Here is a 15,125-nt window from a genome sequence, read left to right on the forward strand (position 1 = left end):
TTCATCCATTGTAAATTCGTATCACTACCTCTTTGTCCCACAGATCAATGATGTGTACACATACTAGTATCCTGTTTAACATGACTGAAACAGTTTTAGTTCGGTTTTCTTCAAGTACGTAGGACCCATCCAGTATTTCACTCTGTCCCATGAAACTGGATTTTTTTAATTTAACTTTTGATAGCAGTTAGTTACCAACAGATATCACCCCTTGACTCTATAGTACTCTGACATACGTTTATGTTTACAGTGAAGTTTACAAAAAAAAAATATTCAGCAAGGATGCTCTTTATGCTCTGCGGCCAGATGATCACTTTCTGTGGAAACCCAATGAATACCTGTCCCCCAAATCACTACACCTGCAACTTATCACAATTACGAGTTGCATAGAGTCTTCCTTCCCCTTTCATCTAGTTTGTGTGACCTGGAGTTGATACTGCTATTCTACACTTTTGTCTCTGTTAATGATCATTTCTCTCCCATCCAGTCAGCCCAGTCACTGGGGCAAGGGTCTAGCAGGACAGACCATCATCAAGTCAGCCATCAGGGTTTTTTTTTTCCCCTGGTCTTGCCGTAACATCCCAGCACATTTGGCTAGCATATGGGAAGGGGGGCATGCAATGGGTAGACTGCAGAAGCCATTCCCCTCACTTCCAAAACATATACTTCCTCCTCTCAGCCCTACCCATCAACCATAAAGCACAGGAGATTGTTTCACCGGTCTAGAAAAGGGAAACCTTACCTGCCCAGCGTGTAGTCTGGTATACAAAATATACAATGTGAATGCACCATACACATCTTACGTAAATGTAAATTTTATTTTACTCCTTTTATCTCAAAAGATGTTAACTATCTCTGTATACATCTTACGTGCATGTGTGCATCAGTTGGATCTTTTTACCCCAGGCCTCCCCTAAATATAGATTTTACGGCTTTCCCAGTAATCAAGTGTAAGCAATAAAGTGTCACTCCAGCTGGATTCCACTATGTTACTACTATAGTCATTCTTATACAGTAAGCACAGCAAACTAATGGGGAAGACTCAAATACCTCCTCTGAAATGTCCCTGATTTTTGCATATCAAATCTGTATTTTTTTTTTTTCCAAAAAATCACCGAGTAGTAGTAACAACTAAATAATTCCAGGCAATTATGTTCCAATATCCGCTAGAATCAAAATGCTAATGCAAACTTATTTTTTCATCTTTTTATATGAGTGAAAGCAATACTTAAAATTTACCCTCGTCGGCTGGATTTTCTGGTCAAAGTTAAATTTTTTTTGGATTTGCCCCCAGTTCTTCAGCTAACAAACTTAGAGCCAAGGACCCCACCTAATGGTCAGTAAACCCAAACATCACAGAAGTACACACCTCATGTCAGTACCGGGCCTTCAACAAATTAGCCCCATAACCTATGCAACAGTACTATAAAACATATTTCGTGACTGAAGTTCATAATTATGAAGCAAGACAATGTGATCAAATTAAGATCCCATGTAACAAAAATAACTGTGCACATAAACATCACAAAAGAAGTGTTGAAAATAAACAGTTCTCTGTACATTTACGATATAATGCCGTGTGCTGTTAGACATCAAGCACAAACACACACACATACGGATCTGGCGCACTAGAGGAAACCAAAGAAAAGCTGAAACAATATCAGTACCTCTTTCTAGCTGCCGGTAAAAAAAATACAAAAAGGGTAAACATCACAATATCGCTAGAAAAAACGGCGTGCTGCACACTCGTTAAAGTTGTATTAAACCAAAACGTGATAAAGCAAAAATATAATAAAGCAGCACATAATAAAAGGAGACCCAACAGAGTACACGTTACACAAATGAAGGGGTGATATATACAGCAATAGGTAAGGGCTGGAAATCAAACAAGGAAAGATCCCCACCCAACCGATGGGCTCAATGTCGATAAAAAACAATAAAGATGCCATTCGCATAAAACACAATGTATTCATATTCAACTATAAATACAGCAGGAAACTAGTGTGCTTTCAGCACGGAGGATTGAGAATGGAACACCGTTTCTCATTCAGAGATACAACTGCAACTTACAGGCAATAGCCATGGTTTCATCCAGGAAGAATTCCAAATGCATGTGGAGAGCTCAACCGGATACAATGTTGTTTGCAAAAAGAATAAAAATTAGCAATTAACCTGCATTTCCCCGGCCAATCCATCCTAACATTTTGAGAGTCCGTCGGTGAACAATGACGTACATTGAGCCAGTCTCCCACATCCGGGCACCTGGTCGTGGGTCTCAGGCCGGCTGCGATGTCGCACTGCAGTCGCTAGAGGGAGGGGTACATCCATGCTTGCTTATAAGCGATTTTTTAAGTTTTAACTTTAGTTAAAAAAAAAAGAAGAAAGAAAGAAAGCAACGTGATGTATCTCTTCCTCTAACCACACCAAGAGAGAAAGTTGTTTAGATTCTACGAAAGTAGTATGCTCCTGTAAGAGTCAAGTGTGTGTAATGCGTGAGGGGGTGGGGAAGGAACGGTGAGGATAAACACTGCCGTAGTCAGTTCTCTACACTAGTCAGCCCTGTGACACGTAGTATTATTATGTGTAGGATTTGCTGTTTGTTTTTTGGTGCATCTATATTTATAGTAAGGATATAAAAAGTGCTGGCTTATAAAATGTTCATATGATACTGTTCTATGGCATCTTTGTATATTACCGGATGGTGGTATCTTGTTCGATTATGTGACATTTTTGAAGACTGTTGAGCACCGGTTTAACCTTGACCCAGCGGTGGGCGATGCTTGGGGCGCATGGACACCTGTTAAAAGAAGAAGGGTATGAAACTTCTGCTGTTGTATTGGCCGATGGAATTCACAAACATCGTATTATTGACGGGAGACACGTTAATAGGCGTAAGATCGAAGTGCCCGTTGATTTTTCTAGCGATGAAGTTCGGTTTGATGGTAAGTTCGAGGGGCTGATGTTTTGTAGTTGGGGCCGGTGCTGGGTGAGTTTACAGTGTACAGTAAAGTTCTCTGTTAAGTGGCGTGGTGTACTCTGATGTTTTGTGCGTTCACCGTGATCGTCAACGTATTTTGTGATAACATTTTATGTCTCAGCAAGGTATGTTGGCTTCATACTGTGTTAGTAGGACCTGATTTGGCTACAGGACCTGACTGACAACCACTTTCTCCATTGGCAGACCGTCTGCGGGTGCATCTGCCTTTCTCTTTATTCTTTTCACTTTGTCTATAGCACGATAATTGCTATAAATAAATAGCCGGTTGAAGTTTAATTTGTTGACAGAGGTCTCCCCGTAGTTAACAGTAATGCCGTAACACATTTTTTTAACTATTTGCAAGATTCTGGTATTGTTTGAGGTGTTTGCTATATAAGTAGATATGACCGCAGCATTGTGCACTTCGGAGTGCTTTGTTTTATGTATTAGTAAGTGTGGCGGATATTTTTTTAAGATATTATGTGAACCAGAAGCTGACAAAGTACACAGGGATACCAAAGATAGTATGGTGGGAGTTAACTAATTTTGTGTTAAGTTTATAGTGAGTCTTGACTAGCTAACAATAAAAAGGTCCGTATTATAAGCAGGAGAAATTTCTGTTCAGCAAATGCCAACGTTAACAAAAATCCTAGTAGATGAGAAAGCTCCAATGTCTGCAGTATTAGAAGTGATAACGTTTATATTATCTATGCCCCGATTATCCATTCACTGCTGGAGAACTGTATCCTAGAAACTTAGAAAATTGTTTATCTATCTGCATCACAAACGTTGGGCACAAATTAAGAGACCTGCACCCCCACCAAGTCACTGCTGTTGCATCTGACCAAAGTACATGAAAAGTATATGCATTTTCGGTGATTATCTTCATACTGATCACTGCAGCAGTAGGCTTAACTATGTGGGTTATATCCTGCCAAGGATATAACAGCTGTCCAGCTTCCAAAGCTTCAGGGCACCTTCCATGCACCCAAGATGAGCTGACTAAAAGACAAGTGTAGGCATGAAGCCCTTCAGAGCTTTCCTGCTAGCAGAGGGGGGAGCTGAGCCCTGAAAGGACAATGGTATGAATAACAAACAAAATAAATAAACATGCATACCCTTGCATTTAAAAAATATATATAGAAAAAAAACAAGGGGGAATTGAGAGAGGGAGCCGCTACAGCAGCAGTGATCATTTGAACATCTGCTGTTACGATAAGTTCAACTTACACTACTGTACTGTTATTTGTATTGCTCACTGCTGTATGGGTAGAATATCATAGCTAACTATATTTGGGAGAAGGAAGGAAAAGAGTCTAGGAACCCCTGGAAAATGGGGCGATAATGGAGAACACTGGACTGTGAGCAAGTACAAATCCAGAATACTGATTAATGTGGTTACTGCAAGTCCGTTGTTCTTCATTATCACCTAAACTGTTCCTGCCAATAAATGTAGTAAAAGTTTTAAAAAATATATATATATTTTCATTATTGGTGAGCATATCACTCAGCTGTCCCTAACATTAATTAGAAAAATTCTTAACTGTGAATGCGTAACTTATTCTTCAAACGTGGAACAGTGAGGAACATGGACTTTTTAAGACTCAAAATGAGGAACATTCCTCATAATGAGGTGACTTAAGAGGTATGAGTAACACAATTATTTCTAGCTTTGTTCTTGTTTATTGAACAAAGAAGTTGAGAGTTGTGGCTGAGATGAGCAGTAGCTCCTAGATGTTGCGCAGCTGCCGTAATGTTCGGCGCACTACACAAAAGTAGTAGTGCGATGTAGTGTTCTCTGTTATCGCCCAAGAATGGTCCTAGCAAAACTTGATCTAGAGCAAGAGAGGGAATCAATCTTGTAATGCTTTGTGAAAGTTTGTACAGTGGATCTTCTAGAGTCCATCCCTTTCCAAGAAGTCATAGATGAAGCCAAGGTACTAGTATACCAAATCAAGTTCAACTTAAACAACTGTATTTTTCAGCACATTCTGTAATGGAATGTTTTCAGCCTGTCTGTATGATTTCGATCCCAGTAATAGTACAGCATACATCAGAACCAAAAAAGACGTCGAGAAGGATTGTGTGCCATCATTCTTGTTATCTTCAAGGCCTTTGTCACTGGTAGCCATAAATACTTCACTGTGCAGGTTTTATGCTCACAGAATTCCTTGTAAGGTCACCACTTAGAACGTAAAACTTAAGTGGTCAAGTTGCCAGGGATTCTCTTCCCAACACATTCTATAAGCATGTCTTAAGGCTGTGTATTAGGCCCTTTTTCTTCCCAGTTTTGAGTCAAATATTACAGCATTGTTAGTAGTCTGACAACCTTACCATCTGCTTATCTTTGACCTCATTTTATGTGCAGCGAGTTGCAAGACACCCTTGACAAAACATTGTGTTTAGAAGATTTTGTTTGTCCTCGGCAAAAGTCGGACAAAATTGATGGTCTTCACAAACATGTAACACTAAGTGAGATTCTGACTTGTTCTTCTACCTCTTAAGCCAACACTTGCTACTATTTATTTCCCCCTCTCGTGTCCTTCCATAACATTTTCATCTTTGTAATAACTCTCTCTCCATGCCCTTGTCCCCCCCCCCCCCCCCCCATTACTTGTCATCTCATTCTATTTCTCTGTCTATTTTGGTAGCAGAATACTTTTTTTTTTTTTTTTTTTAGCTCCATATATTCTTAGAAGTACAGTGTTTTGGATAACTATGTATTAGTTTCCTTAACATAAGTTATCCTTTTCTGCAGTGTGTCTTGCTGCTTGCAGTACATGTTATACTCTTAATATTTCTGTAAATGTATTTTCAGTCTGCTTATCTGTTGAGATTTTCTCTAGTTGTATATAATTACTTATCAGTTTCAGTAAAATGATTTTGTGTATATTTTTGTTGATCCTTTCTCCCCAACTCAGTTGTAAGATATTTAATTTGTTGTTGGGCTTTCTCCCCTCATACATAGTTACTCAAGTACTGTTTTTAATTGTTTTTGAATCTTTGTGGAGTATTTTTCATCGGGCCTCTGCTGAAAATGAACCTGAGTTGGACTTTCCCGGTTATCAAAGGGCAAATAAAATAATCACTTCAGGTACTGTCCTGGATAGCCAAATGCTTGGCACTTATTAGCTTAACCAAACTCCCAGGTATGACCGTAAATCCAAAGGTAAAATTTGATGATCATTATTAATGTTTTCTGATGGCCTCTTTGACATTGCCAAACGCTTTCTAATGGGTTATGCCAGAGTTTGTCTTGGTTTTTATTTTCTGTATGATACTAAAAGTCTTGCTGTTTTATAGCAAACTCCTATATTAGACTGGATTAAGCTTGCAGTAAAACTGCATGATTTGTAGGTAACCCCCTCCCCTCAATGCCTAAATTGGTCTACTGTCAAAACTCATTTCACTGTTACTTTATTGCCTTTCCCCTCCACCACACTGTTGCATAGATGGTCTGTTCTTTGCATCCTGTTCAATTGGTGCACGCTGTTCCTTGGATTCTCCTTTCTTTTAAAGCAAACTCTTTTAGTTCCTTCTGTATGCAGCAGTTTTAGCAAGCTTCTACTTGTACTAAGTGATCCCTGGTCCTACAGAAGCCCTGCTGAGAGGATAAATTTGAGCTGCCATATGACAGTGCTCCCTTTGTGGGAGTGGATCATGGGAACTCCTTGCTACATTTTTACCTTATGCAAAGAATTAAATGAAAACTCCAGCCAAGCTGGAACTTCCAAGGAGTGACCTCTCAAACCTCTTGAATAAGAGGAACATTCGATATATGCAAATGACCCTTATGATCACCAGGTGTTTCAGTTAATTGGCAATTCTGAATGTCCATGACATGTTTCGTTGTTTTAATGGACAATTTCAGGCCAATAAAGCCAAACCCCACTAGCTGTAGATATGCATATTTCTGCCTTGTTATGACGTCATCAGCATAGTACAAGCGGAGTGTTTGACTAAGAATAAGAAACACAGGGCTGTTACAGATTCATAGGTTGGTACTAGGCTATCGGCCCTAGGGCCAATACAAGCCTAGCCATAATTCCCTGGCTATTTTTTCTCACAGTATTTACTTCCCTGGACCCCCTGTTTAGCAGTGTGACTGACGTGATCCCCGGGGTGAATTTCCTATCCTCCCATCCAGTCGTCAAGATTGCTTTTGAAGAGAGCAAGAGGCGCTCTGCTTGACATGTATGGTCAGTCTATTCCAGAGTCTGTGGAGTCTCTGGGTCAGGAACCTATCCCTCCAGCATGTTTTGTTCATTGTAATGACAAAGTTTGGATCCCTGGAGCATGTGGCTCTGAGGGATTGGGATTTCTTTAAATGTAGAGTGTCCAACAGCTCTGAGTTTGACATGGCCTTGTATGTTGAGCAGAGATCGCCTCTGAGTAGACTATATGCGACAGAGTATAGCTAGAGTTTTTTTTAGACGGTCAGCCTAGGGCATGTGCTTTGGGCCTGTGATTCTTTAAGTGAGGTATTTCTGCAGCCTTTCCATTTGTTGCAGATGTCTTGAGAGGTACATACCAAATGGGTTTAATGAAGGATGAGTACAGTGAGACAATTGCCTCCTTTTTTCTGGATGAAAAGCCCTTAGTGATGAGGTTTGCCACATAGAAGGATTTCCTGAATGTTGTGGCAATGTGGTTATCGAAGGTGAGACCACTGTCCACCTGTGTCCCTAAGTCTGTTATCACACTTTCTGAGTTTAGTGTACTGCCACCTATGTGGTAATTCACAGGTACATGTTTGTTTTTTTGCCAAAGGGGATAACTATACATTTCTTGGCATTGAGCTTGAGCCCATGGCTCTGGCACCAAACATCTGTTTCTGTAAGGCCCTTTTTGTAAAATATCCACATCATTTGGGGATTCAATAATGGCTCCCAGTTTGCAGTCATCTGTCAACTTTGTTAGCCAGAGTCCCTTAATGTTGACCTGTACTTCAGAGAAGTAGATGCCAAACAAGAGTGGTCCCAGGACTGAACCCTGAGGTACTTCACTTGTCTGGCACTGGATTTGGAGTCAGCTACTTTTACACTGTGGGTTGTGTCAGTAAGCCAGTTGGCAACCCATGGAGTGACATGGGGATTAATGCCCAGTTTAGTAAGTTTATGTTTGACTCCAGAGTGGGGGGTGGTGTCAAAGGCCTTGGCAAGATCCAGATAGGCTGTGTGGATCACCTTACCCTCGTCCACAGCTCTGGAGACTGATTCGAAGAATACCCAGCTGATGTCCATTATTATTAGGGTGACAGCAAAATAACCCAAGTAAACTAAACATTCAGTAAAAACTAAATGAAAACTCCAGCTACGCTGGAACTTCCAATGAGTAACCTCTCAAACCTCTTGAATAAGAGGTACATGGAATGTATCCATTATCATTAGGATGACTGCAAAATATCCCATTAAAATGATGAAACAAGTCATGGACATTCAGAATCGCCAATTAGCTGAAACAGCTGGTGTTCATAAGGGTCATTTGCATATATCGCACGTACCTCTTATTCAAGAGGTTTGAGAGGTCACTCATTGGAAGTTCCAGTTTGGCTGGAGTTTCATTTCGTTTTTACCGATTGTTTGTTTTTTCTGTGTGATCTTCTCACTCATTGGGATATTTTGCAGTCACCCTAATGATGAACATCAGCTAGGTATAACAGTCCTATTGGCCTGAAATTGTCCATTAAAATGACTAAACAAGTCATGGATTTTCAGAATCGCCAGTTAGCTGAAACACCTGGTGTTCATGAGGGTCATTTGCATATATCCAATGTATCTTTTATTCAGATGGTTTGAGAGGTCACTCATTGGAAGTTCCAGCTTGGCTGGAGTTTTCATTTAGTTTTTACTGACTGGTTATTCTGTGTGACCTTCACACTCATTGTTTTAGCTTGTGCAAATAATTGGAATTAGCAGGAGTGTGGTTCTTGTAAGATATTGCAGTGAATTATGTAATATCTGTATACATGCATGACTAGTTAGTCTAAAAATGCCAGTTAGAAGAGCAGGTTGAAATTATTTACATGCTCCCCTATGAGTATGATTTTCCTGAAGATTGATTTTTGTTTTATCTCATCCTGTCCTATCTTAACTATTCGTTTTTGGGCCTCATCTGTTTCTAGCATTGGCATAAGTAAGCCTTCTTTAAATATTTCCATTTATATGCTTTTTTGATTTCCACATTTCTCTGCTTTTATACAGATTTTCTTAAAATTTCCAAAATATTTCTCAAATTTGTTATAGGCTTAATAAGTTTGACAACATCCCTTTATACTTTTTTTGCTAGTTCATGTTCTTGTTTTGTCCTGTTTAGAAAACAGCCTGGAATGTCATCTGGTCCCATAGAGGCCGTGTTCTTTGCCTTGGACATGGCTTTGAAGATCTGCTCTTCGGATATGTAAGCTCTTTCATAAGTTTCACTAACTGCATCAATCTTCTCAAAAACAATGGACAACTAGTCTCTATATTCCTTGATCCAAAGCTTTTGATGCAGTATCCCACCAACTACTACTCGACAGTCTAGCCTCTTTCAACCTCAACTCTGCAGCTCTCAACTGGTTCTTTAGCTACCTTACTAATTGACAACAGGCAACTAAATGGGATAATAAATTCTACATACTCCTCCCAGTCTCCATTGGGTTTTTGGCTCTCTCCCTTTTATTATATTTCACAAATAGTCTAAACACTGCCACTAAATTTGCTTTTATCATTCAATATGCTGATGATGCTACTCTTATTTGCTCTGCTCCCACACTCCATGAATTCCAAGATAAACTGCAAAAGTCTTTTCTAGATACTGAAAATTACCTAAATGAACTTCATCTCATCCTAAACCCAAACAAAACAAAAGTGGTGATCTTCTCTAACAGGAAATCCAAAGCAAAACCAACCCCTCTCTCCATCTACTCCACTAATGGCACTATAATAGAACCAGTTAACGAAACAAAACTACTTGCTGTCACAATAGACAAAAACTAACATTCAATAAACACATCATTCACAATTAAAGTTCACATCAAACTTGGTGCACTATATAGGGCCAAACCTTACCTTACTCTAAATGCCAGACTAGCTACAGCCAGATCCCACCTCCTATCTACTCTTCTCAACTTTTTACTAACCTGTGCAAGTGTGATTTTACATCTACGGTGGATAAAAGAAGTTTACACACCCCTGTTAAAATACCAGGTTTTTGTAATATAAAAAAAGGAGACCACAATAAATCCTTTCAAAACTTTTCCCACCTTTAATGTGATCTATAACCTGTACAATTCAGTTGAAAAACAAACAAATCTGTTAGGGGGAAAATTTAAAAAAATAATAAACATACAATAATCTGGTTGCATAAGTCTGCACACCCTTCAATTAATACTTTGTTGAAGTACCTTTTTGATTTAATTACAACATTTGGTCTTCTTGGATACACACCTGCCATCAATTAATGAGAGTCTGATTAACCCCAAATAAAGTTCATCTGACCTAGTAGGATTTTCCTGAGATTTATTCAGTTGCCTGCTACAGCAAAAGCCATGGTTCGCAGAGAGCTTACAAAGCATCAAAGGGATCTCATTGTTGAAAGGTGTCGGTCAAGAGAAGGGCATAAAAAATATTTCCACAGCATTGGATATATCATGGAACCCAGTGAAGACAGTTATCAAAAAGTGGAGAAAATATGGGATAACAGTGGCGTTGCAAAGAACCGGACGTCACTCCAAAATTGATGAAAAAACAAGATGAAAACTGGTCAGGGATGCTGCCAAAAGACCTACAGCAACACTTAAGGAGCTGCAGGAATTTCTGGCAAGTTCGATTCTTAGCTAGAGAGTCTTCTGTATGGAGGCATGCGTGAATGGGCGTGCTTTTGTTGAAGGTTGTGCGTCAGGGCTGGTAACTCGGCACGTAAAAATCCACTACCAAACATTAGCGGACCGGAGTTCCGCTGTGGCTACCCCTAACCGGGATAAGCCAAAAGACACAACAACTGGTTGTGTATTACATGTGACAACAACCTCCTGTATTCTCCATATGTCTGGGCTATGGGGTAGGGTTGCAATATTGAAGATTTTTCTTACACAGAAAAACTTCCAGGCCCGGCAAACATTTGCAAAATGATACATCAAGTCATAAAGCATGTGAGAAAATGTGTATGAGACCAAGGTGGAACTTTTTGGCCACGATTCCAAAAGGTACGTTTGGTGCAAAAACAACACTTCACATCACCAAAAGAACACAATCTCCACGGTGAAGTATGGTGGTGGCAGTATCATGCTTTGGGGTTGCTTTTCTTCAGCTGGAACTGGGGCTTTAGTCAAGGTGGAGGGAATTATGAACAGTTCCAAATACCAGTCACTTTTGGCCCAAAACCTTCAGGCATCTGCTAGAAAGCTGAAGATGAAGAGGAATTTCACCTTTCAACATGACATTGACTCCAAGCATACATCCATATCAACAAAAGAATAGCTTCACCAGAAGAAAATTAAAGTTTTGGAATGGCCCAGCCAGAGTCCAGACCTAAATCCAATAGAAAGTCTGTGGGGTGACCTGAAGAGGGCTGTATACAAGAGATGTCCTCGCAGTCTGACAGATTTGGAGCACTTTTGCAAGGAAGAGTGGGCAAATATTGCCAAGTCAAGATGTGCCATGCTGATAGACTTCTACCCAAGAAGACTGAATGCTGTAATTAAGTCAAAAGGTGCTTCAACAGAGTATTAGTTTAAGGGTGTGCACACTTGTGCAACTAGCTTATTGTCCTTTTTTATTTTTTATATTCTTTGCACCTAATAGATTTGTTTTTCAATTGAATTGTACAGGTTATAGGTCACATTAAAGGTTTGAAAGGTTTTGAAATTATTTATTGTGGTTTCTTTTTTTTATATCACAAAACTTGGTAATTTAACAGGGGTGTGTAAACTTTAGATCCACTGTACATGATTCCTGGTATAACAAAATAGCAAAAATTTGCTGCTAATACACCCAACAGGATGCATCATTGCCTTGCTGTTCAAAAATGACACTGGCTTGAATTTCCCAATATGTTATTGCTCAATCAGCTCACCACTGCCCACTCCCATTATCCACAAACCTGACAACTGTCCTGCACTCTCCAACCTAGTGCAACTAAATAAATACCAACCCCAGGACCATTAGATCATTCGATAAACTTATGCTCAAGGTAACAAAGTCCCATAATTACTTTGGGTACTTTGAAGAAGAGAGAGAGTCACCAAACAGTGGAACCCATTACCCCAGAATATCTTAAACACAGATTGTCCTAGCTTAAAAAAAAAAAAAAAAAACTCCTAAAGGAATACCTGACTCAACAATGGCTATGCTGCTGTAATACTCCTGGCTAGTTCTCATGTCTTTGATCAAACGTTTTCTGTTCTGCTATCTTCTTGTCTTGCTTCTACCAAACAAAAATACCACAATATTTTTTAGTTGTATATCTAATCAATTACATATTACTAAGGCTTAGGAAATGTAATGTTTCTGTTTTACATTCCCTTTTTTGTAAATTGTGATTATTGGCAACTGTCAACTTTTGTATATTGTATGTAAATCTTGTGCTATTGTTATGGAGATTTTCTTTCCAGGTCTCAGCTGAAAATGGGTTACTTGCCCAGCCAGACTCTACTCTAACTAATGTAAAATAAATATGCAAGGTGGGGAGGGGATTTGGGAGAGGGTTTTGTAGTAAGTTAGGAGGGGATAAGAGATTGAAATTTTTTTCAAGCCTTCTAGCAGGTTCGCTATCTCTGTGGGGTCAGTGTGTGTGATACCGTTGGCCAGCAGTTCTGCACATGCTTTGGTCTTGCCCTTTAGGTTATGTACATAGCTATAAAAAAGGCCTTGTGGTTATCCTTGGCAGTACTTGCTAGGTTTCGGTCAAAGGAATTTTTGGAGGATTTGACAAGTTGTCTTATTTGCCCATTAAGGCTGAGGAGGGTGTGTTTCCATTGTTGGGTCCTTGTCTTTGTTTTCTTGGGCAGTAACTTTTTGCATTTATTGTAGTATTTTTTTTTTGCTGGAAGTCCACCATGGCAGCTTGATTTGCTCCAGGGCGTTTGAATTCACAAAGCCAAAGAATGTTTGTGCTAGCGAGTTTGGGCTAGAGTAGGTTTCCCAGTTGATGGTGGGATAATTGAAATCCCCCATAACCAGTGTGCTCGGTAGAATTTGGATCGTCTTCAGTCTGGTTAATTAGGCTTTGTGGGTGTCGTGACCCACGGATGGGGATCTGTATCTGGCTAGGACTTGAAAGGGGGTCTTACCCACCGTAACTTGGACCTGGAGTTGTCCAGTCTAACTAGATGTGAGGTGAATTTATCTCTAATATAGACTGAAACACTGCCTCCTTTGTTTTTTACAAGTTCTTTTTGCAGTCTAAAGGTGTGGAAGACATTGTAGCCTTGCAGGGCCATGGTACTCTCATGAGGCCTTAAACCAGATTTCTGTGACTGCACAAGCACCTACATTTTTTAGTGGCAGAAGTGCTTCCAGGGAGTGCACTTTTTGGTTTAAGCTCCTAGCATTTAGTAACATGACCCTTTATTTTGTTCTGATTGGTTAATTCCATGTCGGTAATGTTGTTTTCAAGACCTTGTGTAAAAAATGCACTATGGAGGAGGCAAGAGCATTTGTCAGCAGCCGAAAGCCTAAGGGTTCCAGGTGCAAACAGTCTCTGAGAAAGCAGCGGGATTTGTCAACCATGGTTTCCAAGGCAGACAGGAACTGGATCCCCTTGGAATGACACCAAAACAAAGCCAATTATTAAAATCCGTCATTTTTGTGGTTGTACTGTGCCATCATTCTAGGTGAGGGTACATTCTAGGTGAGGGTAACATGCTGCTCAAGGCTAGGAAGGTACCTGCCTGGGACACATACTTAGAGAGCTCGACCACATCTCTCCTCATAGTCCAGTGAGATACGCCTCAAATCATTCACACCAACATGGACTATGACGGTCATAACAATACTTGTATCTGAGAGACCAGAGTGCATGTGTGATTTGGCAAATCCTGGCACTGGACAGGCAGCTATTACTCCTTACGGGCTTGGTGGGTGAGACACTGGTGTTACTATGTGTCATGGGTGCTGTGGAGACTGTGTTAGCTGTAGTAGAATTGTGTTTTGACAGTCTCTGGTGTTTCAGTAAGTTTTTCAAGAGCACCTCCACGTATGTGGATTTACGTTTTTGATGCATACTATGTGTACGAGTAGTGGTATGTGTATGAGTAATGGTACTTTGTAAATATGTAGTGGTGGGTGAGTTGACAACCTTCTCTGTGTTACTGTTTTTGGAGTGAGAGAGAGCATGGATTCCAGAGGTTTGGTGTAAATACATCTCTCACACTCTGTACTAGACTGTGTTATTAGTAGAGTTAAAGGTTCATACTAGGCTATCTGCCCTAGGGCATTTATAAGCCTGTGCATATGAGGCAATTGCTACACTGCCTCAGGAGACCCAAGTCAACAAGGTTGGCAGGAGAAACAAGGGTAGTCCGACTGTCCATAATGCTAGGTTGAAGGCTGTTGTGACTAGGATTGGCTTTTCAGAAATAATTGTGAAGGAGCTCGGCGAATGGATATTTCTGCCTGGGCTTTTAAGGGAAAATTTGTGGCATTTAACTGTCTAGCTTTGGTGCACAATTACTAGGTGGTGAGTGGTGCTGCGCAATGCACAAACCTGCTCACATGCAGTGCCCAAATTTGTGAAACTAAAACTTGAAGAAAAAAAACTCTAACAATATTCAAAAGGACCAATGAGGATGCTTATTCCAAGCCCTAGACTGGCCTCCCTTTACCAGTCGGGTGCCAGTCAAACACAATTCTCTCACAAAAGTGCAGATAGGCCCCTTCCAATCCAAGATGGCCTGAAAAGCACACTCAGAACAAACAAACCACTATGAGCATTTCCAGAAGCATCAGGCCTGGATCTGGACTATGCTGTAGCTACTAGCTACCCTATCCTTTGTCATGTAAGAAAAAGAAAAGTGATGACACCATAGGCTCAGTTACCCAGCCACTGGTGGGTAACTCTATAGAAGCCGCTCACTGGTTTCTCCTCTGGTGTATCACCTGCTGTTGTCGTAAACTAGGGTTTAGTCGTCCGGTATGGAAGTACCACTTTTTTAGTCATGGAAGTT

At 40.2% G+C, this 15,125-nt stretch overlaps 2 protein-coding genes across 7 annotated transcripts in view; one reads left to right on the forward strand and one right to left on the reverse strand.

Moving 5' to 3' along the window:
* The window catches only part of USP42 (ubiquitin specific peptidase 42), an 815,107-nt gene extending 812,861 nt beyond the window's left edge, over window positions 1-2,246 (reverse strand). The window contains exon 1 of one of the 2 annotated variants that reach the window (XM_044089669.1): window positions 2,173-2,246. The gene's annotated coding sequence lies outside the window, so the exon portion shown is untranslated. Of the gene's footprint in view, window positions 1-2,070 lie in introns of both variants that reach the window. The other variant, XM_044089668.1, reaches the window with a different exon arrangement.
* A 135-nt stretch (window positions 2,247-2,381) lies between these two features.
* Window positions 2,382-15,125, forward strand: part of LOC122816697 (eukaryotic translation initiation factor 2-alpha kinase 1-like) — a 1,078,686-nt gene continuing 1,065,942 nt past the window's right edge. The window contains exon 1 of one of the 5 annotated variants that reach the window (XM_044089674.1): window positions 2,382-2,468. Coding sequence is in view for 2 of the 5 variants with exons in the window: in XM_044089672.1 (XP_043945607.1) it covers window positions 2,777-2,942 (166 nt within the window). In the remaining 3 variants the exon portion in view is untranslated. Of the gene's footprint in view, window positions 2,943-15,125 lie in introns of all 5 variants that reach the window. The other 4 variants (XM_044089672.1, XM_044089671.1, XM_044089673.1 and 1 more) reach the window with 4 other exon arrangements.

This window comes from Protopterus annectens, chromosome 12.part0, assembly GCF_019279795.1.
Source record: "Protopterus annectens isolate FY-2018-M chromosome 12.part0, PAN1.0, whole genome shotgun sequence".
Taxonomy (NCBI): domain Eukaryota; kingdom Metazoa; phylum Chordata; order Ceratodontiformes; family Protopteridae; genus Protopterus; species Protopterus annectens.